Source organism: Trematomus bernacchii, unplaced genomic scaffold, assembly GCF_902827165.1.
Source record: "Trematomus bernacchii unplaced genomic scaffold, fTreBer1.1, whole genome shotgun sequence".
NCBI classification, from domain to species: Eukaryota; Metazoa; Chordata; class Actinopteri; order Perciformes; family Nototheniidae; genus Trematomus; species Trematomus bernacchii.
Window position 1 is genome coordinate 13,509,589 of NW_022987803.1, and position 27,120 is coordinate 13,536,708.

Below are 27,120 nucleotides of genomic sequence, written 5' to 3' on the forward strand. Positions count from 1 at the left end.
CCAACGCCTGGCAGTCCGACCCTCCGCGGCCCCGCCCAGTGATGCAGAGCTGAAGCCGGGCATGGCGACGCCATGACGGATGAGGACAGATGGAGGAGCCGTAGTTTAACAACAGCGCGCCACCTAAAGGTACATCTATATACTGTTAATACATTTATATATATTTTTTATGTGATATCTTTTTTGTTTCATATATCTTACAGATAAGAACATTATTAAGTGACCACAAGACACTTTACTTTTGTGTTGACCATCTCCCAAAACTACATCAAGTTTGAACCAAAACTAGCAGCAGTGCTGGAATAAATAAAAGTACATTTTAGAAAAGTATTATTCTAAAGGTATGCATACTTTTCTTTTCAAAACTACAGTGCTTGAATAAATAAAAGTACATTTTAGAAAAGTATTATTCTAAAAGGTATGCATACTTTTCTTTTTTTTCTTGATGCCAATACGTGATTTTTTACACCTCTACATTTGCAAAGTGCAGATTTAGATATAAAATACAGTATATCTAAACAGTTTAAGATTTGACCAGCAGATGTCTCTTCATTCTCTTGTTGAATCGTATAAAGGCAGGTGTCAGGAATATACTGTATATTACCTTAAGTATGTGCATATTTTCAAATTGTTGAGCTTGTAAGAGTCAAACATCTAGCGAAAGGAAATTTCATGCTAAAAACAAAGCAGAGCAGAACTTGTTCACTTTAATATCATTTATTTTAATATACAATAATTCTGTCTGGCGACATACAATTCTATGAAAAACATTGTACGTATACAATTCATGCACAGCATCAAACTTGTCATCACATTGCAGAAAAACCTGAGTTGTGAAACTAAATGTAGGGTTTTAAAATTCCTGTTTACTGTGGCTTTGAAAACATGCAGGTTTGTAGAGATGATCAAACCAAAGCTTCCTTCATTTAACATCTTGAGTAAAAACAGTTACAAAAATTAGGAGAAAGAGGAACAACATTATATAAGGAGCGTAAGGTTTTACCCCACTATGACAAGGGAAACAAGCGATGTAGCATTCTTCTGGTTATCAAAGTGAAAGTATGTACCGGGCTTTAATCATAGCTTGTGTTGATGGAATGCAGAAGAGCCAGTAGTGTAAGGAAATATGATCACTTGCAGGCAAGACAGCATAACATATTCCACAAAGCTTCTTAAAACCTCAGCTCCAAACAAACATACAAATTGTTGCATATAAAAAAAACCAAGATGACTAAGTGATAACGCTGTAATATTGCACAGCAGACAGTATGTTGTTTAAAGAGATAAAGACACTGATGATTGCAAAATTATGTTGACTTCTTTTACAAATAATATTGGCACATACTCTAGTTCAGGTAGAGACTCTACATTCGAAAACAAAACATCAGGAGTAAAGCGCTCTCTTTGACTTCATCATAAACGATATGAACACATTAATCATAGAGGTAGATACTGTCTTGTTCCTCTGAACATCAGTATTTCCTTCATATAACATATTCAGTACTAGTGGATTTATATTGAAAGGAATACCGCAATCCCAGACTGAGGAAATGGAAATTAATCACATTATAATTCTGCCCAATTGAGCAGAAATACACAGTACAAACAACTACTGTTCCAAAGTGTCTACAGTTTAAGTGCTGCACCAGGAACTTAAAAAGGGACATACCTGAAACATGAAACTAAACACACCTACTACTGCTAGACAGCGATAATAAGTAAACAAGGATATGTATAGTCATGGATTATCCGCAGTAAACTGTGTCACATATAGTATCCAAACATCCAACGTATACTTGTGAAGCATGTAGTCTCACAAAGAATTTGCAATCTGTCCACAAAAACATCTAAAATGTGGTCGTTCTGCAAAATCTTGGAATATTTGTATTACAAGAAGACCTTGACTTTGTACATGCATCAAGCCCAAGTGTAATTCCTTCATAAGTATTCACATTGATCAGTATAATTCGTTAATCTGATAAAGTTCAAATCATAAAGTAAACTTCATAAAGCAACATTAACATTTACAGGTATACAAGTAACACGACTACAGTACACTAACGGGCCGTCTCCACGGCAGCGTTAAAAAATCTTGAAACGCTTCTGCCCATTCACTTTGAATGGGGTGACGTCACTTTTTTTCGCTTTCGCCGAAATGCATTGTGGGCAGGCGAGCGGAGATTCTCAGGATTTTCAAGATCCAAAGTTGAACAATGTTCAACTTTTGAAGCTGAGGAGGAAGCGTCAGCCAATCAAATCCCGTGTACGCAAATCTGACAGTTCAAGCTCTAGCCAATCAAACGGCGTGTATGCTGGGAGAGACATACCGCAGATCATTTCCTCATATTCCAAAAAATGGAGGAGAAATTAGCGGTAGCGAATCAATCACCCGGTGCTTTATGACCAGACCTACCGGGATATAAACCAGAGGAGCCAGGCATGGAGGGAGGTGGCAGAGACAGTGGTAGGTTTTCGCCTGTTTGGGGAGTTTATATCCAGTTTACTTCGGGCTTTTTGGCTTCGTATGTCGCGGGCGGGAGATTCATGTGATTGGTTGATCGCAAAAAAATCCCCAAGCTTCAGATACGCCCACCTCCAAGATTTTTTTAACGCTGCCGTGGAGACGGCCCGTGTTCCTAATAATTCGATTTTGTAGTTTTCTTAATAAAACCCATAGGTTATGCTATTTAAGTGCACATAATAAGTGCAGAAGAAGAGCATATATTTCTTTATAGTAATGGAGTAAATCAATTGATGAATATCATCTACTCGTCCATCGAGATGACCAAACCCCATCCGGTCAGAAAATCATCCCCGCCTCCCTCCAACACCCTCTGTGCCTCTGCCTTTTCCTCGGACCCTTGTCTCACAAACACATTTTCCAACCTCAGCTCGCCATTCCTCAAATTCACAGTCTCCTCCTCTCCCTCTCCTCCAATCATGTTCTCCCTCACTTTTTCTCCCTGCATCATCCCATCCCACACTCCCTCTTTGTTAAACTCCATTGCTATCTCCGGAAACACAAGTTTCCTGGTCTGGGGATCCCAATCAATACAAAGATTTCCCTCCTCCTCCTCCTCTTCTTCTGTATTGTGTGGTGTATTCATCGTCAGAACACCATAGTCATCTGGTAAGTCATCTGATTGGTCAGAGTGGGAGATCTGCCTAGTGTTCTGAGAGGCATAAGCAGAAAGAAGGGGTAATACCTCACTCTCACTTTGATCCATCTTTCCATCCGTTCCCACTCTCATATTTCCATTCATCTCCTCCCCCATCCCTCCCTTCTTCTTTGCCAATAGATTCAAAGGAATATGGAGGAAGCCTATTTGTGGGATTGGGCTTATTAATAAACCTGGGAACTCTCTTTCCTCCTCCTTTCCCTTCACCTCTCCCATAGAAGCTCCCTGACCAGACACTAATGGTGTTAACACTGGCAGTGACCATGCATGCGCTTGTATTAGTGTGCTCATCTCTGTCTGGGCATTAGTCAGAGGGGGTCCACCTGAGTGGTCATCTTCAACGTCGCACTCTTTCTTCTCATAACTGCCTCTTACTGGGCAGTTCAGATCATTCCAATTTCCTCCTCTGATCTCGATTTTAGGAGCTGCGGCAAGAAACCCATAGTCGACAGACAAATCGTCCCAGGGTTCCTCGGGTGCCGGTGGTGTTCGGGGCCTCTGGGAGGCGTATCCTGGTGTCGGCTTCTTTGGGCATGCAGAGTGTGGTGTGCCGCTCTCTGGTTGTTGATCTTTGATGATGGTGATGATGGTGATGATGATGGGTTTGGGATTCTCAGGGGGGAACGTCAGAGGGGGCTGATGAAAGGTAGGCAGGTTCTGGAGGTTGAATGATAATGTCATCTCATTGCCACCCAATTGTCACAACTGTATATTTAAAACCAATAACAGACTCAAATGAGTTCGGTGCTCACATTTCAAAACATCATGGCGCTACCTTAAAAGTGTCGCCAAAGCCAAGCTGATATTTTTTAAGACTTAACAAAGCCATACAAGACTTTATATAGCTGTAATCATGACAAGTAAACTGGTCGTCATGTGTAAAATCAACTTTCCCTTTTACCCTTTAACAAATCACATTTTAAATCGCCAAAAAGTGTGAATGTGTGTGTTTTCATTACCAGTATATACGGGCTCTCCTGTCCTTTCCCCGACAGGTAGTTATAGAGAAAGTAGCCAACCACAACCAGCATACCCATGCACAACAATGGAACAACAATACCCACAACTACCCTCTGCACTGGATCTGGAGTGAGATGGGAAACAGAAATGTGTCACAATAATACACACACACACTAAAAACTACATATAGGTAATACTATATCAACACCATGCCATATTAAAACGTATTGTATACAATGTAAAACTCACTATTACCAAGCAAAAGCAAGACTAATAATATCAGATAATCAAAAAGGCTTTTCAGGCACACAATGATTTCTGCTTCACTTGTGTATCATGTTTAGTCACATTCCTTTCTACCTGTCAAACAGGGCGTACAATATTCTCTCACACACACACAGGCTGTCGTACCTTTAGGTGTGGTAATGCAGTACCGTGCTGAGGGCAGACATTGGGTTGGCATGGAAGATACACTTGCCCTGGCAGAAAAGCAGTACTTTGTGTCGTACTCCATCATGCGAAATGTGTACGAACTTGAGACCACTAGAGAATAGGGCTAAAAACAAACAGAAAAAGACAATTCAGTGCAATACAATTTAAGGTGTGCTTGATTTAACAACCTGTCAGAAAGGCGGGAAAAGCTGTATATTTTAACTCACTATCTGTGCGCCCTCGATGAAGAGTTTGTAAGTCATGTCGGGGTAGACTGATGCCATGGAAACCATTGGGGCGTTGGGCTGATATCTCATGGGTCCCTTCAAAGTGATGGTGGCATTGTTGTCCTTGATTTCCACAGAAACCATAGGAGGGCCAAAAGTAGCTAAACAGATAGAGCAACATATTACCTTTTGGGAAGATGTTGAAATATCAGCGAAGTTATCAGCCCTTCACTTTTTAGTTTTAAGTATTTATGTCTTGCTTTTTTTTTTTAAACATGTTGACACTTCAACTTACTGTCCGACTTAGGATCAAATCTCTTCGTTGTCCGGACCCATGTTGAGAATGCTCTCCGGCTCACAGCACGAACTCTGGCATAGTATCCCTGCGCCAGATCCCCCGTCTCATTGCTCAGGTCACACCACCTCCGCACGATGTCCGTACACCGCGGCACCGCCCTCCAGTGAGCCCGACTACTGCCTTTAACACTGTCCCCATAGCTGGGAAACACAGAGAAGACCCTCACAGTTAGAGGATATCCCGCACAAACTGGGTCAATAAGAATGGCGGACAGAGCTAAAAAAAAAATCTCCCTCAAGCAAGAAACTTAAGCTTACATAATAATAAAGCTTTATTTATATAGCACTTTTCATACAACTCATGCAGCTCAAAGTGCTTTACAAAATGACACATCACAAGTTAAAAACAAACAACAAGAAATTCCCCTCAGATTATTTGTTAAGAACTTAAAAAAGGTAAATGCAGCAAAATATAACATTTAATCAGATAGACACAAGGAGGTAAAATGTATGATAATAAAAATATAATAAAATAAAATAAATAATGGTTTCTCTCTGACAGATAGGAGACAAGACAACTGAGTCGATGCAGCAATATAAAATATAAAACCCCATAAAACAAAGTGAACATATAGGTACAACAGAAATAAAAAATACCTATAAAATAAATAAAACAATATAAAGGTAGGTAAATAATAAAAACTAAAAGAACATTTAAAGTGTTGGGTTGCTAATAAAAAGCTAATCTAAAAAGATGTGTCTTAACTGGTGTTTAAAAATGTCCACTGAGTTAGCCTCTCTGATATTTCCTGGTAGGGTGTTCCACAGTTTGGGAGCGTAGTGGATAAAAGCGGCCTCACCCATTTTATGTTGGGGTACTTGGGGATATTTAAAAAGCCAGCTTTTTACTTCTTTTGAAACGTTGCATGATACATTAAAGGTGGGGTAGGTAATTTTGGAGAAACCAGCTCGAGATCGCTAGAATTTGAAAATACACAGCCGGAAAAAACTGCCACTTCCTTACAGAGCCCCTCCTCCAACACACACGAACGCGCACATGACCAATGAGGGCACGAGATAAGTTTGTGCACAGATGGAAGGCTGACAGGCAGGTAGGCCATCCAGTTATTTTAGCCGGGCCTGCTAAAATGATTGGTCGTACTTTTTACAGTACTACGGCTTCCACAGATTACATTTTTGTATGGATTTTTTGTCAAAGCACTTAAGATATTCATTGCTATCGGGATGTTAAGAGCATTCCATGGAATATAACAAAAAGTGTATCTCGAGCCAGTTTCTCAAACTTACCTACCCCACCTTTAACTTCAGCTTAAACCAGGTAAAGTCCAACATTGATACATTATGACCAATGTCCCAAAAAGGAAAGAAATGATGCAACCTAAATACAATATATGCAACTAAAATACAATTACTGCTGTCATATAAATGGATTTTTTAATTTAATCTCTAAATTCTTTACTCACATGGCATACTGCACTGTAAACTGGGTGTCATCCAGTTTGCCACTTCCTGGGAGCCATTCCAGCACATTTCTCAGATCGACTGAGGAGAAGATCACATTGATAGGGCTGGGGGGAGAGGAGGAGACTGAGGAGAAAGAGATTAGGAATTATAAGAGATACAATTAACCCCATGTTTTCTTAAGAATGTCTACCACGTACGTTACGGAATGCATTGTCATTTTTGGAGCAGATGTTTTGTAGGTTGGTTGCTGTTGTGCTTTGGTACTACAGGTTGCTTGTAACAACCATTACATATAACTGACGTGTTAGAATTGAACCAATTGAACTTGTTTTGTACTTCACATATTATGAAAAAAATAAAAGAAGGAAAACCCAAATTCATAAAACTATCTGTGCATTTGCAATAGATTGTTGTAAATTAGTTCCTGATGACAGTAACCTACAAATCTGTTCCCAGATTTGTAGGTTACAGACACCTGCACCTATGAACCATTCATCTTTAACTACACACATTACTCATTTTTATGCCATGTACAGGCCTTCTTTCACTGAGGCACATAATCACACAAACAACAAGCCGTGTACAGGAGGAGTAAGTTAATCAAACCTGTGTGCATATTATCAGTTTCTATTTTAATACTTGATATTTCCTGATATGAATAAATGATTGTGTCATTCATCAAACTATGCCCATGCTGCTGGGCATATAAAAGATAGATTTAATTTGGGCAAACATCATAAAACTACCTGGACTTCTGACACATAACAGAGCCATATCAAATCAAATCTGCTCCACAGTAACTCAGGTCAGTCAATGATTAAATGCATCTACATTTCACCTAATGCCATATATCCAAAGCCTAAACGGTAGCCAAATAACAGTTTCATGAATAATTAGCAGAGGTGGAAAAAGTAGTAAAGAAGTCAAAGTGGAAGTACTCGAGTGTATCAATACTCTGTTGCAAGTAAAAGTCCTGCAATAAAAATGGTACTCAAGCAAAAGTATACAAATATTAGCATCAAAATATACTTAAAGTACCAAAAATACTCATTATGCAGATTGGCCCATTTCAGAATAATATATATTATATGTTTTGATTATAATTATTGATGCACTAAAGTGTTTATAAAGCTGGTAAAGGTGCAGCTAGTTTTAATTATTATTACTTTGTATACTGCAGGGTACTGTAGCTTGTTAAATTACTCCAGTTGTAACTAAAGTCTGTTGATTATATTTCACATCATTAATCCAAATCTGTAAAGTAACTAAAGGTATTACATAATTGTAGTGGAGTAAAAGTAGCCTACATGGTTTACCTCTGAATTGTAGTGAAGTAGAAGTGCAAAGTAGCACTTAGTTGAAATACTAAAGTAAAGTACAAGTCTCTCAAAATGGTACAGTAGGCTACTCGTCTCGAGTACATCTACTTAATTACTTTACAAGACTGATCATTAGTAGGCCTATGTTATGTTAAGTCATGGGAATACGTAAAGACAGAAAAACAAACAAAAAAGAACTAGTAATCATAATGTGGTTCTTTTCAAGTCTTACCTGTGAAGTGCAGAGCTCCCAGGAGGTTCAGAAAAACTACCACTGTCCACATATCTGTATGCAGCGATCATGTTTTACAAATGCATAAGAAACACCAACATTTTCTCCGGAAGGTGCTCAGACCCTCCGCCGGCCTGTGGGCTCCGTAGGCTGCGTCACCTGCTCCGACTGAACACCTGTGGTTCGATATGTTTCCACTCAATTAAAAATAAATCACTTAAAAACATGTCCGAGGAAGAATTACATTAGAGCCGCTTTAGTCGGAATGGAATGGATATACTTGAGCGACTACCGATACCTTAACGACTTACAACAACCCAGGTTTCCGTGTAGGAGGAAGGAATGCGATCTCACTTGTTTGTTCACATTTACACCTGTGCAAGTGTGTTTGTGCGCGCGCGTGTGTGTGTGAATGAGTAATCTGATGCGTAAGCAAAAGCAAACTAAACATGTATAACTCCTGCAAAAGTAAAAATACTTGTTATTCAAAATGGGTCATGCGTAATTTATTTTAATTGTAATTGATGAATCAACACGTCAGCATGTTAGTTTAAGTTAGAGACATTGCTATAGTCTGTTTTATATTGGCTTAGAGAGTGTTGTTTAAATCTAAAACTATGCGATACCATTGAGAAGCTCATCATATGATTGGTTTATTGTTTTTAATTTATGTAACATATTGTATTGGCGTTTATAATGCCTTCAGCTTTTAGAATAAGTATTAAGCTTAAACCTTCTACCACTCGTGCACAATTGTTTACTTTAAGTTTAAGTATATCTGTGTAAATATAGATACAATGGCTTGCGAATCTATGTGAAAGCCTTTGTGTAAATATAGATCATATTTTTAACAATGTAAGGTAGACCTACATTAGATTAAATAGGCGAGACTGAACTAAATATTGTTTTATAAAAATACGTTCCGAGTGTAAGCGGTACATATTTATGAAAACTGTCAATAACATATTACATTTATTTTATAATTGCAAATCAGAGTTACACACTTGTATATGCAGTTTATTCTACACATAATGAAGACAAAGTGAAGCGGAACTGTGCAGCTCGTGTCGCTGATGTGTCTCCGGATTATTTTTGAAGTTGCACCTCGCGCGGCGCATTCATTCCAGTGCCTCTTTGCATTTAGCTCGCCGATAGCATTGTCTGCGACTAACCTTATTCATTAGTGTGATGGTTCGTTAAAGAAAATAAACTGTTGGATGCAAACATGGCGCTTTCGATGGAAACGCAGCTCCAGAGCATCTTTGAGGATGTTGTGGTAATTTGCATCTTTACTTACTGCTTTTAGAGCTAAAACACATGTTAGCATTTCAGACAACGTTAGCTTCTTCCATGATATGTTCACTCATGAAGCTGCTGCAAATGAATCATTCAAACTATAAAGCTAACGCTAGATATCATTTGCCTTTCAATACAGTTACGTTTTTACTAGCCGTAAATATATGAACTAACAGCTAAGATTGATACATAAAGTTAACATAATTAGATGTCAAAGACGTTTTGAATACAAGTGTACTTTCATGTTTACCTTTACAATTGACCTGCCAGTGACTGGTGACCGCATTGAAAAGTAGATTTTAATGTCAAAACACATGCAAAATGTGTTGTGATATAATTAGCAACATTGCTTTAAGACTATACGTTGTTTCTGGGGGGTTTATTTCCAGTGGACGATGATACGAAGCATTTAGAGGGTCATTGCACTAATGTAAGATGAAGGAAGTGGGATTTACCTGTAGCTTTAATTCAGTAACATATACTTTAATCTCTACCAACATCTCAGTTGTACTGTAGAAAATCTGACACATGACTTTCCTGTTAACTAAGGCACCAGAGCAGACGGTTATTATTGCGACTACTATTATTAAGAGAGATGTGAATAGCATAAGAGAGATAAAAATGGTTTATATAAAATGTCCTTCTACATAATATTTTCTCAATTTCTTCTTTCACAGAAAACTGAGATGATAGAAGAGGCCTTTGCTGGGTAAGATACCTCCAAACACAATAGCACACATTATGTCTAGAAGAAACAACAACAAAAAAGAACATCTTAAAATAAACAGTGTGAAAATCAATGATGTTGTGTTGTAGGATGTTTATGGACACTCCAGAGGACGAGAGGACTAAACTGACCAGTTGTCTGGGAGCCTTCAGGCAATACTGGGGGACCCTACCACAGGTGTCTGAACACACAGAGACACACACTTACACACAGAATAATGAATGAATAATTAGCTGGATTTTCTCAATTCCCTCCATGTCTTTCTGCAGGAGTCTCATGATCAGTGTGTGCAGTGGATTGTGCGCTTTATACACAGCCAGCACAGTCCCAAAAGGATCTCCTTCCTCCACGACTGTCTAGCAATGGCTGTGGAGACGAGTCTGTTACCGCCAAAGTAAATATACACACTTATAAAGGGCTGAAGCATGCTGGGGGTTGACAGAGTATCATGTTTTTGGGTTACTTTGTTTGATTCTTTTGCTTAATTGATTACTGTTTAGGCTTTATATCACTGTAAGCAAGGACTGATCTTCATGGTTTATAATGCCACTATAATTCAAGAATTGTATTTTAAGCAATGTCATCATGCTTAACATGTCATTAACAACATGTATCCTGCAGTTGATCTGTTTAAAGACTGGATATAACACAAACACATCATGTGCCCCCTTATCTTATATCCTTGTTATTTTTGTGTTAACCGTGCTTCTAAGGAATCTCTTTGTGTCTCTGAAGGATGGTGTGTGGAGCTCTGATCAGCTCGGACAGTTTGGAGTGGGAGAGGACTCAGCTGTGGGCGTTAACTTTCAAACTGATCCGCAAGATCATTGGAGGGGTGGACTACAAGGTCTCACACACACACACACACATGAAAAAATTATGTTGTGATCTATTGAATGCAGACTTATTGAGACCTGTGTTTTAAGATGCTACAAGTTGATCTCAAAGTTCACTAATGTAAACTCTAGATTAAGTTATCGAGCATCTCTCCGCTTCTCATCTCTTCTTAACAGACTCAATTTGAAAAACCTTCCGTCATCGGCCATATGTATAACCTGTGGTTTTTTCAGGGAGTTCGAGACCTGTTGAAAGCGGTACTGGATAAAATTCAAACCATTCCTACCACTGTCAGCTCAGCTATAGTCCAACAGCTTCTGGCCGCCAGAGAGGTATCCTTCTTTCATTTATTGGATACAATGATTTATGATATATTTTTATTTTACTCGTTTAAATAATTATCTGTAAGCATATCACATCCTTCACCTAAATTGCTTTCTCTTTGTTTACTCCAGGTGGTAGAGTACATCCTAGACAGAAACGCTTGCCTCCTGCCAGCCTACTTTGCCGTCACAGAAATCCGAAAACTGTATCCAGAGGGACAGCTGTCTCACTGGGTAAGAGTCCGTTTCTGGTGTGCATGTTTGCAGCAACGTCATGTGTTTCCAACAAATACTTTTGTTTTATTATCATTCTGTCTCTGTTTGTAGCTCCTAGGCAGTTTGATATCAGACTTTGTGGACAGTTTCAGACCCACAGCCAGAATCAACTCTATTTGTGGTAAGAGAGACAAAAACACACTGACGCTGGACGCTTTCAGAATACTTGATGTAGAGTATGATTGTTTTATATATTTTGGTTTGCTCAAGGGTTCTTGGTTTTGGCAATACTCTTTTTCATGCTTTGCCAGAGCTTTAATGAAGTCCATTCCATTTTCAAACAAAAATTGAATAATGGAAATCTGAACTAAAAGGGTGCAAAGCTGAAAAAGCTGTACAACAATAAAAACACAAATATAAATCGTATCTGTAGCTAACTCATCACTCGTGTATGCCACAAATATATGCCTTAAAGCTATGAGAAAAGAACATAATGCAACTCGTATATTGAACAATCAGTGTGCCCGTTTAGTCATTCTGTGTGAATCTCCCCTCAGGTCGGTGCAGCTTGTTACCGGTGGTGAATAACAGCGGGGCCATCTGTAACTCCTGGAAATTAGACCCCACTACTCTCCGCTTCCCCCTGAGGGGCATGCTCCCGTTTGACAAGGTAATATATTCTCATGTACAGAAAAACAAGCATTAACACGAATGAACACATCCGTAATACATGGTGTGTGTTTCTGTGTGTGTAGGACCTGTTTGAGCCACAGACGGGCTTGCTGCGCTATGTGTTAGAACAGCCATACTCACGAGAAATGGTGTGCAACATGTTAGGACTCAACAAGCAGGTATGACAACCTTTTTTATAACGTTTCTGTTATACCAGGCCCCTCCACCTGCCCTCACTTTTCCTGTCCCTTTTAGATCTATTAGAATTTTTTCCCACCCATCTCTCCTTCCCTCTACCTGCTCCTGATTTTTTTTCCCGTTCCTCTTCATATTCAGCTTTTTCCTTTGTTTGTTTTTATCTGGTTCTTTTCTTATATTTCTCGTTTCACCTCCCCACCATTTTTCCGTTTGACACCTCCCTTGTTGCCCTGGTAACACAGCTATATAATATGTAGAGCAAGTCAATGCTGTGCGCTTGACCCATAATGCACTGGTGTTAGTTTTCCCTGTTGGGTTCATGCAGTTTCAGCTCAGCCAAGCTCACTGAGCACCATAAACACAGTTGGACCAGCTTGCACGCTCTGTTGATAATCAACACTGGCCAGAGCTCTGATTTCCAGAATGCAGTTTGTCTGTTTGATCTGGCTGAGTTGATGCTAACTGTGCTGAACGGACAGTGAACGGCCTAGCTCCTTAGTCACCACTTTCTCTGTCTCTCCTTTTCCCCCCTCTCTGTTTCTTTCTCCTTCTTTCTTTGTTTCTCTCTCTTTTGTCCTCTGGTTGTGTGTTGTGTTTTGTCTGTCTCTCCGCCATGCGCTCTCTAGACTCTGAACATTGCCCAGGTATGTCGTTGTTCCTCCTCCTGGTCACCCGACCTACTAACTAACCAGCCCATTGGACGCATAGCTTTCTGTTTGTTTTTTTTACCACATTGATGTCATAGAAATGGGAAACTGGACAATAAAAAAAGAAAGAGAACTTGAGATGGAGTGAAGACAAATGCCACAGAGCTTGAAATGGTCTCATCAGGGATTTAAAGAGATATACAGAGTAGGAAAACACAGATGTGGCCAAACACTTGGTAAATAAATACACAGACTGACAAGCACGGACATAAAATAGGATAAGACATGCGGCAGCTGGTTGATCGATGTTTACGGATCATTAACCATGCATGGTGTGTTAACCTTAATGGGCTGAGTGTAAATTAAATAGTCGATTATTCCATCATGTGATACCTTATCTCTGCTTTTAATATAGCAGCGGCTATACAATCAAATGTATTGATTGCATCCAAAGATGGCCAGATGATTCAGTATCTATTTATTGGATATAATACAACACCCAATCTCTCTCTAAACAGAATTCCTGTCTTATATTGCAGAGTTTTATAAAGGAAAATAAACCATTGGTGACCACACATACTCATAGAGAGAGTACTAAGTCTGCTCTGTTGAGTTTGACTGCTTACTTTTATAGTTATGTCTTTGCCAGATTTGAATAGCTTGTTATGTAAATGTTAAATCTTCTCTAAACTCTCTTCTATTATTTTAATATATTTTATTTCCTATATTCTAATTCATTGTTGCCTTGTTGTGGTCAATGTTCAATGTGTGATACCTAGTTGAATATCCCAAAAAACGATATTTCTTGCGATAAACAAACGGATGATAAAGTGTTCTCAGCTCTGCCTCTCTGCTGCTTTCAGTGGACTGCTAAAACCATCAAGTTCCTGGAAACACTTTTTATTGAACTGAACACATCAGGGAACAAATAAAAAAGAATGACAGTTACAGCATTTTTTATCAATGTGTTTATCGCACAATATGACATCACAATGAGGACAAAAGCCCGTCATCAATTTCAAGTTTTCAACTGAGCCAGCTGACACATATCATACAGTTTTTTTATTCAAGACAAATACTGTTATAGATTCTCTGGACAGTAGTTTTTTTAATGTTTTAGACCCAGCCATGTTTGGTTTTATATAAGAAGCTACCATAATTATCCTGATTTAAACCCTGCTGTTGACATTTCAAGTCCTGCTGCACTGCATGTTTGAATGTAGTCTGGTCCTTGCTTGTTGTTAGCGAGGTCTTCTCGTTTCTGACCCCGCTGCTTTTCCTTTGTGCTGACCTGGTCAAAACTACTCTTATCAGGACTGAATGGTGCTCTTGATTTAAACTGCAATACTGTTTGATATGCTTTACAACTCAAGTACACTGCAATAGTTAGGCAGTAATCACAGGAAGACCCTCCCTCCTTCTATATCATTAAGTCTACAAGAACATTTTACGGTATTTAATGTTAGTTAGGCGTTGGCGCGAATGACTGGATCCCATAGACTTTGAGAATTAATGATTTTCTGATTGTCATGTCTTCTACTTCAAGTTCTGTTTCTGCTACAATACCTGCATTTCCCTATGGGGATCACTAAAGGTCCATCTTATCTTATCTTAAACTAGCACATCAATGAATCCCACCCATATGCAACTTGTGTGATTCAGTCAATTCATTACATTAGCACAAAAAGATAAAGGGTTCTCAATGAACTGGCTTTCATTTCTTTATACGTGTATCATTCTCCTAGGAGTCCCTCTTTCCAGCTTAGTGATGTAGTAACATTTATATAACTTCAGAAATGTACTGCATGTGTATGGGCAAATTCCAAAATAGAAGATATGGCAAAGCGTGGACAACAAAGCCAAATGCTCCTTACTGTTATTTCTAGTGTTTTGAACTGTGTTTTTGCCCAGATCGGCATTGTCAGAGTGAACTCTGACCCGTGTTGTGTGATGTTCATTGGTTGACGTGTGGTGGATTTTTTTACTTTCAGTTTGTACCTATTGCATTGTAGATGTTACCTCTTGATTATTATACACTGAGCTGCAGGTCATTGTGAACTGCAAGTTACAAACTTCCTGCCCCATTTATAAAATATATATATATATATATATATACATGTCGATGACTGAATGATTATGATGATTGGGCGGGCCTAAATGTAAAACAATTTTTTAGGAGACGGAATTAAGAAGTTAAAATAACATTATAATTTAACTCCAGTTTTATTCATTTTCAGTTTGATATTTCCTTAAAGGGGCCCAATAATGCTCTTTGGGGTGTTCCCTTTCCTGTAGTTCATTATATCGGTTTTGGTGCATGTAAATGGTCTGCTAAGGTTAAACTCCAAAATGTCCCCCCCTTAGGGAGTTTCTCTCCCACACACCCGCCCTGCCTGAAAGCCTCGATTGGATTAGTTTGTTTACTTTAGTAACATATTGACATCATGTAACACCAGCGCTTCAACTGGCTGGCACTTCAACACATTGTACCTGAAAGGCTCCGGGGTGGGACATCTCTAAGCGGTTGACCAGCTAACCAATCAGAGCAGACAGATCAGATTAAAGCATGATAACACGCCACAATAGGGGCACAAAATACAAATATGAACCTGGAAATTAGCATAATAGGGCTCCTTAAAAGCAGTATACGGTTCTAATCGCCCAAAACAATTGGGTTTCATTATTTTGTCAAAATCTACCGAATTGTTACAGAGAGAGGCATTTCAAGCCGCACTAGTCAGTCATCCCTTTAGCAAACAGTATGACACTTTGTTCTGTCACTTACATTTTATTTTGCACTTCACTGACTAATTTGCGGAAGTAATGCGGATTAAGTTTCAGCTTCCCTAAAATGTTTTTGCTTTAAATACACATCCGTTGGAATGTTTGTAGAGGAGGTGGATTATAGACCGGCTACTGATATGGTTTCACTGTTGCTAGGATACTTGTTTTGGGTTGTAACTTGGTAAGCCATGGGCTGATTTCTTTAGATGGCAGAGGGAAGATATGCTCATGGATCCTTCTCTTTTTCTCTCACTTTTTCTTTATTTTTTCCTGCCCTCTCTTTTTCTGTGTGAGTGTGTGTGTTTGGAGGCAGAGGAAGAGGAGTTACGGTCAGTCTTGTAGCTCCTATTCTTTTTCTCTCCATTCACATCACCTGACTGCCTTCCCGCATGCAGGAACGTTTTGCACTCTTTGGTTTGGTGTTGTGTGCTGTGCTGTGTCATTTGGTGATGCTCTGTGGTGTGCTGTTCAATTCTGTGTTGTTTTTATGAAAAGTGTTCCACACTCCTTCTGTCTGAAGTTACGTTTCCCACCCTGGGTTAATAGCAAAATGTCAATATTGGAATTTTATATTCTTCCATGGAAGATTTAAAAGAAGGTCAGGGTTAAAAAAAACAGCTACTAACTGCAAACATCTTTTAATTTACCCTTAACTTATTGGGGCTTCAAGATTTGGTTAACCTGCCTTCCGTCAATATTCACCTCCCTGTCTCCCCCTTTCCCCATTTTCTCCCCGAGTCTTTTTTCAAATGTTCTCTTGATTCCCTTCCCTCCTTCCCTCTCTTCTCCCCTCTTTCATTGAAAGTCCCATCACATATGGAAGTCTTAACTTGTTGCTTACGAAAAAAAATGCCTTTTCTACATGAAATAACCATTTCAGGAAAATAGTTAATACTTGCATAAGACTTATTTCTAGCTCAGCATTGTTGAATCAATGTTATATGGCATTAACAGTATTAACTTAATTACATTTGTTTTTGATATGGGCAATGCACTTTAAGCAACATGTAATTGTGGTGGTGTTAGCGAACAGGCTAATTATAAACTGCAGTCTTTGGGTAGGAAGCTCCAAAACCACTTATCTTGTAGTAATCATGTCCATTTGTATTTACTTTCTAGAATGTGCTTGCGAGTAAGCTGCTTATTAGCTGTCTCATGTTTATTCCCAAATACCATAAACACCCACGACCACATCAACTTTCTTTCACTTTCCCCAAAACCTAAGTGCTGTTACCTTTCTCACGTAGTGAAGCTGCAGCACAAGATTTGACATACATCTTACTACAGTGAGTTTACTAACGCTTTGTGAAGCACCTACATAACAATAATCACAGGGAAATAACCAGAAACTATTCGTATGAATGTAAATGTGAAAAAGGGGCCACAGAAAGGTTTACTCAGCTGACAGAGGCAGGATGGAGATGCCGTACAGCATGCAAGGGATGGGAAAAGTGTTGCAGCATCAATATCATTCAAATGTGTATGTGAAGTAAATGTAACAATGGTTTCTCCCACATTCTCTCCCTCCCTCTGTCTGTCTTTCCACTCCCTTCCATCTCTCCTGTCTTTCAATGTTTCCCTCACCCCCTCTTCTTCCTGTCTCTTTCTGTCCTCGGGCGTCTTTCCCTCCCTATTTAACTTCCTCTCTCCTGCCCACTATTCCCTTTCTCCTGTAACTCCCCCGTCCTCCCCCGTCAGCACAAGCAGCGCTGCCCGGTGCTGGAGGAGCAGCTGGTGGACCTGGTGGTGTACGCCATGGAGCGCTCGGAGACCGAGGAGCACTTTGACGCCGACATCGGGGGGACCAGCCAGCTGCTGTGGCAGCACCTCTCCTCCCAGCTCATCTTCTTTGTGTTGTTTCAGTTTGCCAGCTTCCCTCACATGGTGCTGTCGTTACATCAGAAGGTGAGAGGAGGGGGGGAGCAGAGGAAGAGAGGCCTAAACTATCCATCATGGGAAACAGACTTCAGCTTGATTTGGTTTCTTGGCAATTTTCTTAGTAATGTTCATAAAAATCAACACTTTTTTTTCTTGTCAGAAAACAAACAAGATAAATCATAGGAACCTAAAAGGGACATCATAGAAGACCCCAATATAAAATGTATTGTTGGACAGGGAAGTGTCTCTTGCTGTTAGAAGTTTATTATACATTTTTAAAACTGTTAATAGCTAGATGTATTTATTTTTATATATAAATAATTATAAACTGCATTTTATGTTGCTTTAAATAAATATAGAATAGTAAAAAAATGATATATTTATACAAATAATTACTTGTATGTTATTTATTATCTTGAGTGTAGTTCATTGCCAAAAAACGAACAACAAGGTGCATTTGACGGACTGATCCATTCTATAGAACATTTATATGTAGGCCATAAAAGGGTGTTTAAATGATAAAGCCTAGAATCAACCGGTGATGCTTGTGTTGCTAAGTGTGTCTCTCTCTCTACAGCTTGCAGGTAGAGGTCTCATTAAAGGCAGAGACCACCTGATGTGGGTCTTGCTGCAGTTCATTTCAGGAAGCATTCAGAAGAACGCCTTAGCTGACTTCCTGCCCGTCATGAAGCTCTTTGACCTGCTTTACCCAGAAAAAGAGGTACACAAATCTGCCAAGAAATTAGTATGGCTTACAACAATCTACGTGCCTATTTCCCCCCCAGTTTGACTGTTTCTATTGGCTGTAGTGTGGTAGTACGTTTGTGTAGGAATAGCATTGGTAGAAGTGGCGGTGCTAGTGATTGCTCTATAGGGTACTATCAGATTTATCCGTGTTTTCTTTCCCACTCCAGTGTATTCCAGTTTCGGACATTAACAAGCCCCAGTCCACTCATTCCTTTGCCATGACCTGCATCTGGATCCACCTGAACCGCAAGGCTCAGAACGACAACTCCAAACTACAGATACCCATACCTCACTCTCTGAAACTACACCATGAGTACGTATCTTTAAAATACTGGAGCCTGATATATGTACTTTCGTTAAATACCCTAGTGTGCACCAAAATACTCGAACCAGTTACTTGTTTAAAACATCCCAAACAAACAGTCAACGTTCTGTTTCCCCCCCCCCCCACCTGTACGATAGGTTCCTCCAGCAGTCGCTTCGTAACAAGAACCTGGGCATGTCCGACTACAAGATCGCCCTGCTGTGTAACGCCTACAGCACCAACTCTGAGTGCTTCACCCTGCCCATGGGCGTCCTGGTGGAGACCATCTACGGGAACGGATCTATGAGGATCAACCTCCCCGGCACCAACTGTATGGCGTCAGGGTCCGTCACCCCGCTGCCCATGAACCTGCTGGATTCACTCACAGTGCACGCCAAGATGAGGTGAGGAAAAGCAAGTGATGTAAAGAAGAACTAACGCTAAGACAAGGGTCCTCCCGCTGGAGACCATTGTTTGCATGATCCTTCAAATGTAAATAGAAACCGTACATAGAGCACACATTATTTTCAGTGGAAAGCTAAGGCTTCTGTCTTTCATGTCATAATGCTGTGTTCATGTTGAGGTCATCATCTCAAGTGCGGTCCTAAACTGTGTGAAGACGCCGGAGACTGCTCATAAAAAAGATTTCAAAAACAAAAAAAATCAACATTTAAATAACTTACTGCTTTGTTTGTGGATTTTTGTATTTATTTAAAACGTTTATGAGACAATTGCAAAACGTAATCAATTATTATGGTTTATTGAGTTGCATATCCTAGCTTAGGTTGTACAGATTTATGGGATGTGAAGCGTTTGAAGATATTCTTGCAACATAACTATTAAGTTCGAAGAGGTAATGGGAAAAAAACCTCATTTATGGATGAATTTGATGAAGGATTGACAATGTATTACAGATACAAATAAAGAGAGCAACTCAGATAATTGCAATGCATCTAACTGTGTCATCGTCCCTCTCTGCCTCTCTTGTCTGCAGTCTGATCCACAGTATTGCCACGAGGGTGATAAAGTTGGCCCACGCCAAATCCAGCCTGGCCCTGGCCCCCGCACTGGTAGAAACCTACAGCAGACTGTTGGTCTACATGGAGATCGAGTCACTGGGCATCAAGGGATTCATCAGTGAGTTACAGAAACATTTTAATTCCCCGCTGTGTTAAAACATTCTGATACAGAATGAACAGATTTCATAATGTGACTCTCTCTGATCAGGCCAGCTGCTGCCTAACGTGTTTAAGTCTCACGCGTGGGGAATCCTCCACACGCTGCTGGAGATGTTCAGCTACAGGATGCACCACATCCAGCCGCACTACAGAGTCCAGCTGCTCAGTCATCTGCACAGTCTGGCTGCTGTGCCCCAGACCAACCAGAACCAGCTGCATCTGTGGTAATGCACACTCATTGTACTTACTTTACTGAACGTCACTGAACCAGACAAAGCCAGCACAATGATGCCCCAGTTGGGATCTTTAGATGTAACACAACAGTGTAGGCGCCTAATGTGTGAGTGTAGCAGCAGAGCAACTATGCTCCAATTATTCCATTTCCCTATTTTTTATACAGAACAGCAAAGCTAGTCTTGAACATGCTCTGTAAACGTGGGTTTAGAGACATAACTCTCAACTCCGGTGGAGCCATTTTTAGCAGCTCAAACAGAAGTTGTCCCAATTGTTCATGTAATTTGATCCCCTCTTCTGATTGACCCACAAATCAAACTATTTGCCCACTGATCTGAGCGCCCTGAATACCCTAAATGCAATGTGCAGTATAAGGTGGTACATGACTGAACCTTGAAGTAACACCTGACCAAAAATCTGACTCAAAACATTATTTAATATATGCATTGCTAATATAAAACATTGTGCATTTGTTTTTTTTATGGTGCCGACCTCTACTGAAGTCCATTAGGATGTTAATGGTTTCTCTTTGTCTGTATTGACGTCTCTGTGTCACTGTCCCCAGTGTTGAGAGCACGGCTCTGCGGCTGATCACAGCCTTGGGGAGTTCGGAGGTTCAGCCCCAGTTCACTCGCTTCCTCAACGACCCAAAGACGGTTCTGTCACAGGAGTCTGAAGAGCTGAACCGAGCCTTGATCCTCACCCTGGCCCGAGCCACGCACGTTACAGGTAGACTATGCTGTTACTTCTTAAGATTTGTCTTTTCTTTTGCTCTTTATTCTCCTCTTGTCTTTTTCTTTTGCTATTTTCCGCCATGTTTGTAATTTTCTTCCTTCATTCTTTTTTCTGTACATTTTATGGGAGGTACATTTGATTGCCCTTACAGTCCTGTTTCCCATATACTCTTAATATGTGTTTAAGTTGCCTGCTTTGTGTCTGTGTGCAGATTTCTTCACAGGGTCCGACTCCATCCAAGGGACTTGGTGTAAAGACATCCTGCAGACCATCATGAACTTCACGCCTCACAACTGGGCCTCACACACACTGTCCTGCTTCCCTGCGCCACTACAGGTGCGGTATAGCCAATTGGGAATAATTCATTTAATCTCAAATGCATTTCTCCTGTTGTAATGACCTCTCCCTTTTTCTCTCAGGCGTTCTTCAAACAGAACAACGTTCCTCAGGAGTCTCGGTTTAACCTGAAGAAGAACGTGGAAGAGGAGTACAGGAAGTGGAAGTCCATGGCCAACGAGAATGACATCATCACCCACTTCTCCATGCAGGGCTCGCCCCCCCTCTTCCTCTGTCTGCTGTGGAAGATGCTTCTGGAGACGGACCACATCAACCAGACAGGCTTCAGGTCGGTACCACCATTTTGTGTCTCTACAGAACAGATGCAATCCATGCAGAACTGTTTTAATTGTATACAGTCAGTGTAAGTGGGAGGCTGTGGCACAGTGGACTAGTGCGTTGGTGTTCGGATCAGGAGAGCACAGGTTCAAACCCCACTGCAGTCAGCATGTCGTTGTGTCCCTGGGCAAGACACTTCTCCCCTGGGGGTTGTCCACAGTATTGTCGTATGTATGTAAGTCGCTTTGATTAAAAGCATCTAACAAGTAACATGTCATGTAATGTAAGTATCTAGTGTTGATACTGCACTCAAGAGAAACATATTTAAGCCCAGAAAGACAGTTATATATTTTCCATCCTTGATCCATTTTCAAAATCTGATACAAATAGTTTAGAAAACATGAAAACAAAGCTTTTTCCGCAATGATCGATTTAGGTTCCTTCAAATAAAAACTGTGCGGAGAAAAATATGTTTTACCATGTTTTATATTTTATCTAATATTTTTCCTATATTTATTTTATTTATTTGTGTTGTACCTTGTGTTTAGAGTGCATGAAGAAATGAAAGCACACATGGAGGAAAACCTGAATAATTGTTGTTAATTTGATAACACGAGTAGTGGTGCGCTCTTGTGGCCAAAATGACATTTACGACAAAACATTTAGAAAATGTTTCTGTTTAAAAATGAAAAAATAAATAAAATCACCTACCTAACGTTAGGCTTATTTATTTTCACCTTGTAAATCTTGTTTCCAGCTTTTTAGATGAAAACAAATAAAGAATTCAAAAAGATTTTGTCGGTAAAGAAAAACGGAACACAGAAGTGAAATCTATTTCACACTAACCATTTATTTTCTCACTTGCCTCTCAGGGCTTTCATTCAAATATCAGTTTTTACAAATCTCTCTCTAATTGACTTTAATTCATTACAAATGTTAGCAAAGTCTCAGTTCCCACCACTTTAGGTTTTCATGTGTTACCATTCATTCAAAGGAGTGTGTTTTGATGAAGCATGTGGTAATGAAGCATCTCACCACTGATGTTCTGGCATTTTGTACACTAATTGGCCCAAAGGGTGGGTGGGGTGGGTGGGGGGTGTTCCCAAGTCTCTTCAAACAACATCTGTGACTAATTGGTCCAGTGGGAGGAGGATACAGAGTTGTGTTGAGATGAGGCGCTAACTGCTTTGCTGATTCTGTGTCCCCCAGGGTCTTGGAGCGTATCGGGGCTCGTGCGCTGGTGGCTCACGTGCGAACCTTTGCAGACTTCCTTGTCTACGAGTTCTCCACATCCGCCGGCGGACAGCAGCTCAACAAATGCATCGAAATACTCAACGACATGGTGTGGAAGTACAACATCGTCACCCTGGACAGACTCATCCTGTGTCTGGTGAGAAGGAACTTGCACATAGAGAAATCTAAATACTATATGATAAGTTCTCTGTGTCTGACCTCTCTTCTTCTCTGCCTCCAGGCCATGCGTAGCCACGAAGGCAACGAGGCTCAGGTTTGCTACTTCATAATCCAGCTGCTGCTGCTGAAGCCCAACGACTTCAGGAACCGCGTCAACGACTTTGTCAAGGAGAACGCTCCGGAGCACTGGCTGCAGAGCGACTGGCACAACAAGCACATGAGCTACCACAAGGTATGCAAAACTCACTCTTTTCAGTTGAGGGATAGTTCAAGTCTTGTGAAATGGGGTTGTAAGAGGTACATATCCATAGTGAGTATATAACCTACAGTAGATAGTGTTCTGGAAGCACCCTTTTGACAGGAGTACCAGCACAGCAGCAAATCAATATACTGAATGGGAGTAAATGCAGAAGGTATTTTAGCAACCCAAGAAATCAATATTAGTTTAAATGTATGCTATATTTAGGTGTTCCCAGTTTATCAGGCAGTTATCTTTGCTCTCTTCTAATCCACCTTACTCCCTTTAACAAATACATTTGACCTCACAGAACAAAGGAGTTTCTTGTCTACCACTTGCCTATGTGTTTGTGTTATTTGGCGAATAGGGTGAATCCCAAATAAGTCACAACACACACCAATAAACCTTTAAAGAAATGTGTAACTTACATCCTTACCATAATAAACTCATCTGATTGAGACAAGTCAGCAATGTTCGTTCCTTTCACCAGAAATACCCGGAGAAGCTGTACTTCGAGGGTCTTGCGGACCAGGTCAGCCCCCCCATGCAGCTCCAGCCCCAGTACCTGCCCATCTACTTTGGCAACGTGTGCCTGCGCTTCCTGCCCGTCTTCGACATCGTCATCCATCGCTTCCTGGAGCTCCTTCCTGTCTCCAAGTCTCTGGAAACACTGCTGGACCATCTGGGGGGGCTGTACAAGTTCCATGGTGAGTTAGGTTGCCTAGAAGAGGATGAAAAAGGGACAGAAAAAAAAAAAATCTCCTGCTCTGAGAATGATTCAATGTCATTGATGATGCACACTAATGTATATTTGTGTGTGCAGACCGCCCCGTCACCTACCTGTACAACACACTTCACTACTACGAGCGCCATCTGAGAGACAGAACCAACCTCAAGAGAAAACTGGTGCACGCCATCATGTCTTCACTGAAGGTAGGCAGAGGAAGAAGGAAAGAAACACACACACCAGAAATTGTGATTTATTATTCATTAAAAAATGCATTTACACTGTTTGTGTTTTTGTAGGACAACCGTACCCCAGGATGGTGCCTGAGTGAAACCTATCTGAAGTGTGGCATGAACCCCAGAGAGGACAACGTGTGGATCCCTGATGACACCTACTACTGCAAGCTGATTGGACGCCTGGTGGACAATATCCTTCAATGATCTCCCCCTGTTGGCAGACGGATCGATCCCTCTCATTCTGGCTAATAAGAACTTATAGGCCTTTGGGGAATATGTACCTGAATAATACACTTACCTTAATACTTCTCATGTCCCTTAATGCCTCGTTGCTTAGAAGACAGATCGATAGTAGTTGTATATCTGTACGTAATTAAATCTTGGGTCATTTCATTGCAGCCAATGTAGTTGCAGAAAAGATAGAAGTAGCTGTAATGGTGTGTTATAGATTGGTAGACATACCAGCGAGGAAAGAGGCTTGTGTTTTCTATCCTCCCTAACTCTCTCTCACCGATGGCTGGCAAGTCCCCCGGCCCCTTCCCCAACTGCGACTGGAGGTTCAACGAGTTCCCCAACCCCGCGGCCCACGCCCTGCACGTCACCTGCGTGGAGCTGATGGCTTTGGCCGTGCCGGGAAAAGATGTCGGCAACGCTCTGCTCAATGTTGTTCTGACGAGGTACAGCGGACTTTAGGGCTCGATCAAACGTACAAAACAAAAATATATGTAAGATCAATTATTGAAAGTTCAAACCATGTTTCTTTTCAATCTTTCAGCCAACCGCTGGTTCCCAGAGAGAACGTCACAGCTTGGATGAATGCCATTGGACTCGTGATAACCGCACTTCCTGTAAGAAGAACTGTCATTAAAGACCACCACAATGAGTAGAACTGCAGTTAAAAGCAATGTGTAGACTCGTACAAAAACCATCTCTCAATCACGACTTATTTCCCTACTAGAAGTCAGTGTCAGTGTTTATATATGCAGTGACATTATAAATACTGACGTTTTTTGTGCATCAACCTTTATAAGGCAACCAGTTCTTAACCATAAGCATGCATCCAAGAGGAAGCTAAAACAATGGCCGACACAGCAACAACACGCAACTGACAATTCCTACTATTTTTTCCTATGACTATTTGATACATTTACACCGAGTTTCCTCACCATGACCTCCTTCCTCTCCCCTCTCCCCTCTCCCCCCCCGCAGGAGCCCTACTGGATCGTCCTCCACGACCGCATCGTGTCAGTGATCAGCTCTCCGGCGCTGACCTCAGAGACGGCCTGGGCAGGTTACCCCTTCGCCCTGCTGGACTTCACAGCCTGCCACCAGAGCTACAGCGAGATGAACTGCAGCTACGTGTTAGCGTTAGCGCACGCCGTGTGGCATCACTCCTCCATCGGACAGCTGTCTCTGATTCCCAAGTAAGGAAGCCTTCCTGACTCTGTTGCTCCCCTCTTCAACCAACATATCATTTATGGTTGTCATGCAGAGATGGCAAAAGTACACACATCATTTACTCAAGTAGAAGTAAAGAAGTATGGGCTTCGAAATGTACTTAAGTAAAAAGTACCCATAACTACTTAAAGAGTAACTGACCTCCCTTTATATTAATCGCGCCACCAAACGCAGATTCAAACTAAAGTAACAAACCTGTTTTGAAAATGTAAGAAGTAGAAAGTACTGGTATTTGTGTTAAAAATGTTAAAAGTAAAAAGTCGACAGAAAAATAAGTAGTGGAGTAAAGTACTGATACCAGAAAAATGGACTTAAGTACAGTAACGAAGTATTTGTACTCCACTACTTCCCACCTCTGTTGTCATGTCATCATAAATGTGTGTGTGTGTGTGTGTGTGTGTAGGTTCCTGTCAGAGACCCTGAAGCCCGTCGTCCTGACAGAGTTCCAGCTGCTCTACGTGTATCACCTGGTGGGGCCGTTCCTGCAGCGCTTCCAGCAGGAGAGGACTCGATGCATGTTGGAGGTACACATTGTTTAGGATTAAAACACTTTCAATGATCCACAATAATGTCCCCATTACGTCAGTACATTTTGTGGATATGTCCACAAAATATATATCTTTGTTTTGTGTGTTTCAGATTGGCGTGGCCTTCTACGAGATGCTGCAGGCGGTGGACCAACACTGCTCACATCTCAGCTACATGGACCCAATCTGTGACTTCCTCTATCACATCAAGTACATGTACACTGGAGACAGCGTGAAGGAGCAGGTGAGGCAGTCTTTTCATCACATGGAAAATGTAACTATTAGAAATAAACCAACTCCAACTGAAATTGGAGAACTTGAGAGGACATCTGTGACCTTGCAGGGCCTGGGGACATAGTCTGTGGGGGTCTATTTTTAGCTTGCATGCGTCACCTCAAGCTCCCCAGCAGTGCCCAGACCTGACACCAGAGTTAATTAGAGGAGATTAAACTGTAGCTCCATTTGTGCTTCAGGCTCAGACAAATGTGATTAAAATTGACTTTTCAAGTAATTAAATTAATAGAAAAAGCCATCATTTACCACCTAGAGCCGTCTCACCGCCATCTATATGTGTTTGATTGTATCTTTCTCTAGGTGGAGAAAATCATCATGACTCTGCGTCCGGCCATGAAGCTGCGTCTGCGCTTCATCACACACAGCAGCAAGATAGAGACCGCATCATCAGCTGCTGCCGCCGCCGCCGCCGCCGCCTCCTCCGCCGCTGCCGCCGCCGTCGCCTCCTCCTCCACCCCTCAGCCTCCCGTCCCCCAAATGTCATCGTCCTCTGCCGCCGCCTCCCCCTCCTCCTCACAGCACGCACACACACCCATGTAGGCAGACATGCACACACACACACACACACACACACACACACACACACACACACACACACACACACACACACACACACACACACACACACACACGCAATCATGACATTTGACCTTCACACATGAGGCCTAAACATTTTGGAGTTTAGTTGTTATCCTAAAGTTGGAT

At 41.0% G+C, this 27,120-nt stretch overlaps 2 protein-coding genes across 2 annotated transcripts; one reads left to right on the forward strand and one right to left on the reverse strand.

The window, feature by feature from the left end:
* Positions 1-701: 701 nt before the first annotated feature.
* On the reverse strand, positions 702-8,474 carry il20ra (interleukin 20 receptor, alpha). Its single transcript, XM_034150423.1, has 8 exons — positions 8,132-8,474; positions 6,580-6,703; positions 5,094-5,296; positions 4,799-4,959; positions 4,551-4,695; positions 4,139-4,263; positions 2,631-3,836; positions 702-2,061 (listed from the first exon to the last, which is right to left on the reverse strand). Exons 1-7 carry the CDS (start codon positions 8,181-8,183, stop codon positions 2,766-2,768), a joined length of 1,881 nt encoding a protein of 626 aa, XP_034006314.1. The 5' UTR covers positions 8,184-8,474; the 3' UTR covers positions 702-2,061; positions 2,631-2,765.
* Positions 8,475-9,236: 762 nt separating this feature from the next.
* Positions 9,237-26,996, forward strand: med23 (mediator complex subunit 23). The gene is made up of 30 exons (XM_034150424.1): positions 9,237-9,407; positions 10,105-10,136; positions 10,244-10,331; positions 10,424-10,548; positions 10,890-11,001; positions 11,225-11,323; positions 11,447-11,548; positions 11,642-11,711; positions 12,088-12,200; positions 12,286-12,381; positions 17,530-17,736; positions 18,287-18,430; positions 18,624-18,769; positions 18,919-19,164; positions 19,755-19,897; positions 19,988-20,162; positions 20,738-20,901; positions 21,119-21,243; positions 21,327-21,532; positions 22,732-22,912; positions 22,997-23,167; positions 23,664-23,880; positions 23,997-24,106; positions 24,200-24,326; positions 24,648-24,813; positions 24,912-24,984; positions 25,346-25,560; positions 25,998-26,118; positions 26,234-26,365; positions 26,716-26,996. The coding sequence occupies exons 1-30, from the start codon at positions 9,357-9,359 to the stop codon at positions 26,953-26,955; spliced, it is 4,197 nt and encodes a 1,398-aa protein (XP_034006315.1). The 5' UTR covers positions 9,237-9,356; the 3' UTR covers positions 26,956-26,996.
* Positions 26,997-27,120: the final 124 nt, after the last annotated feature.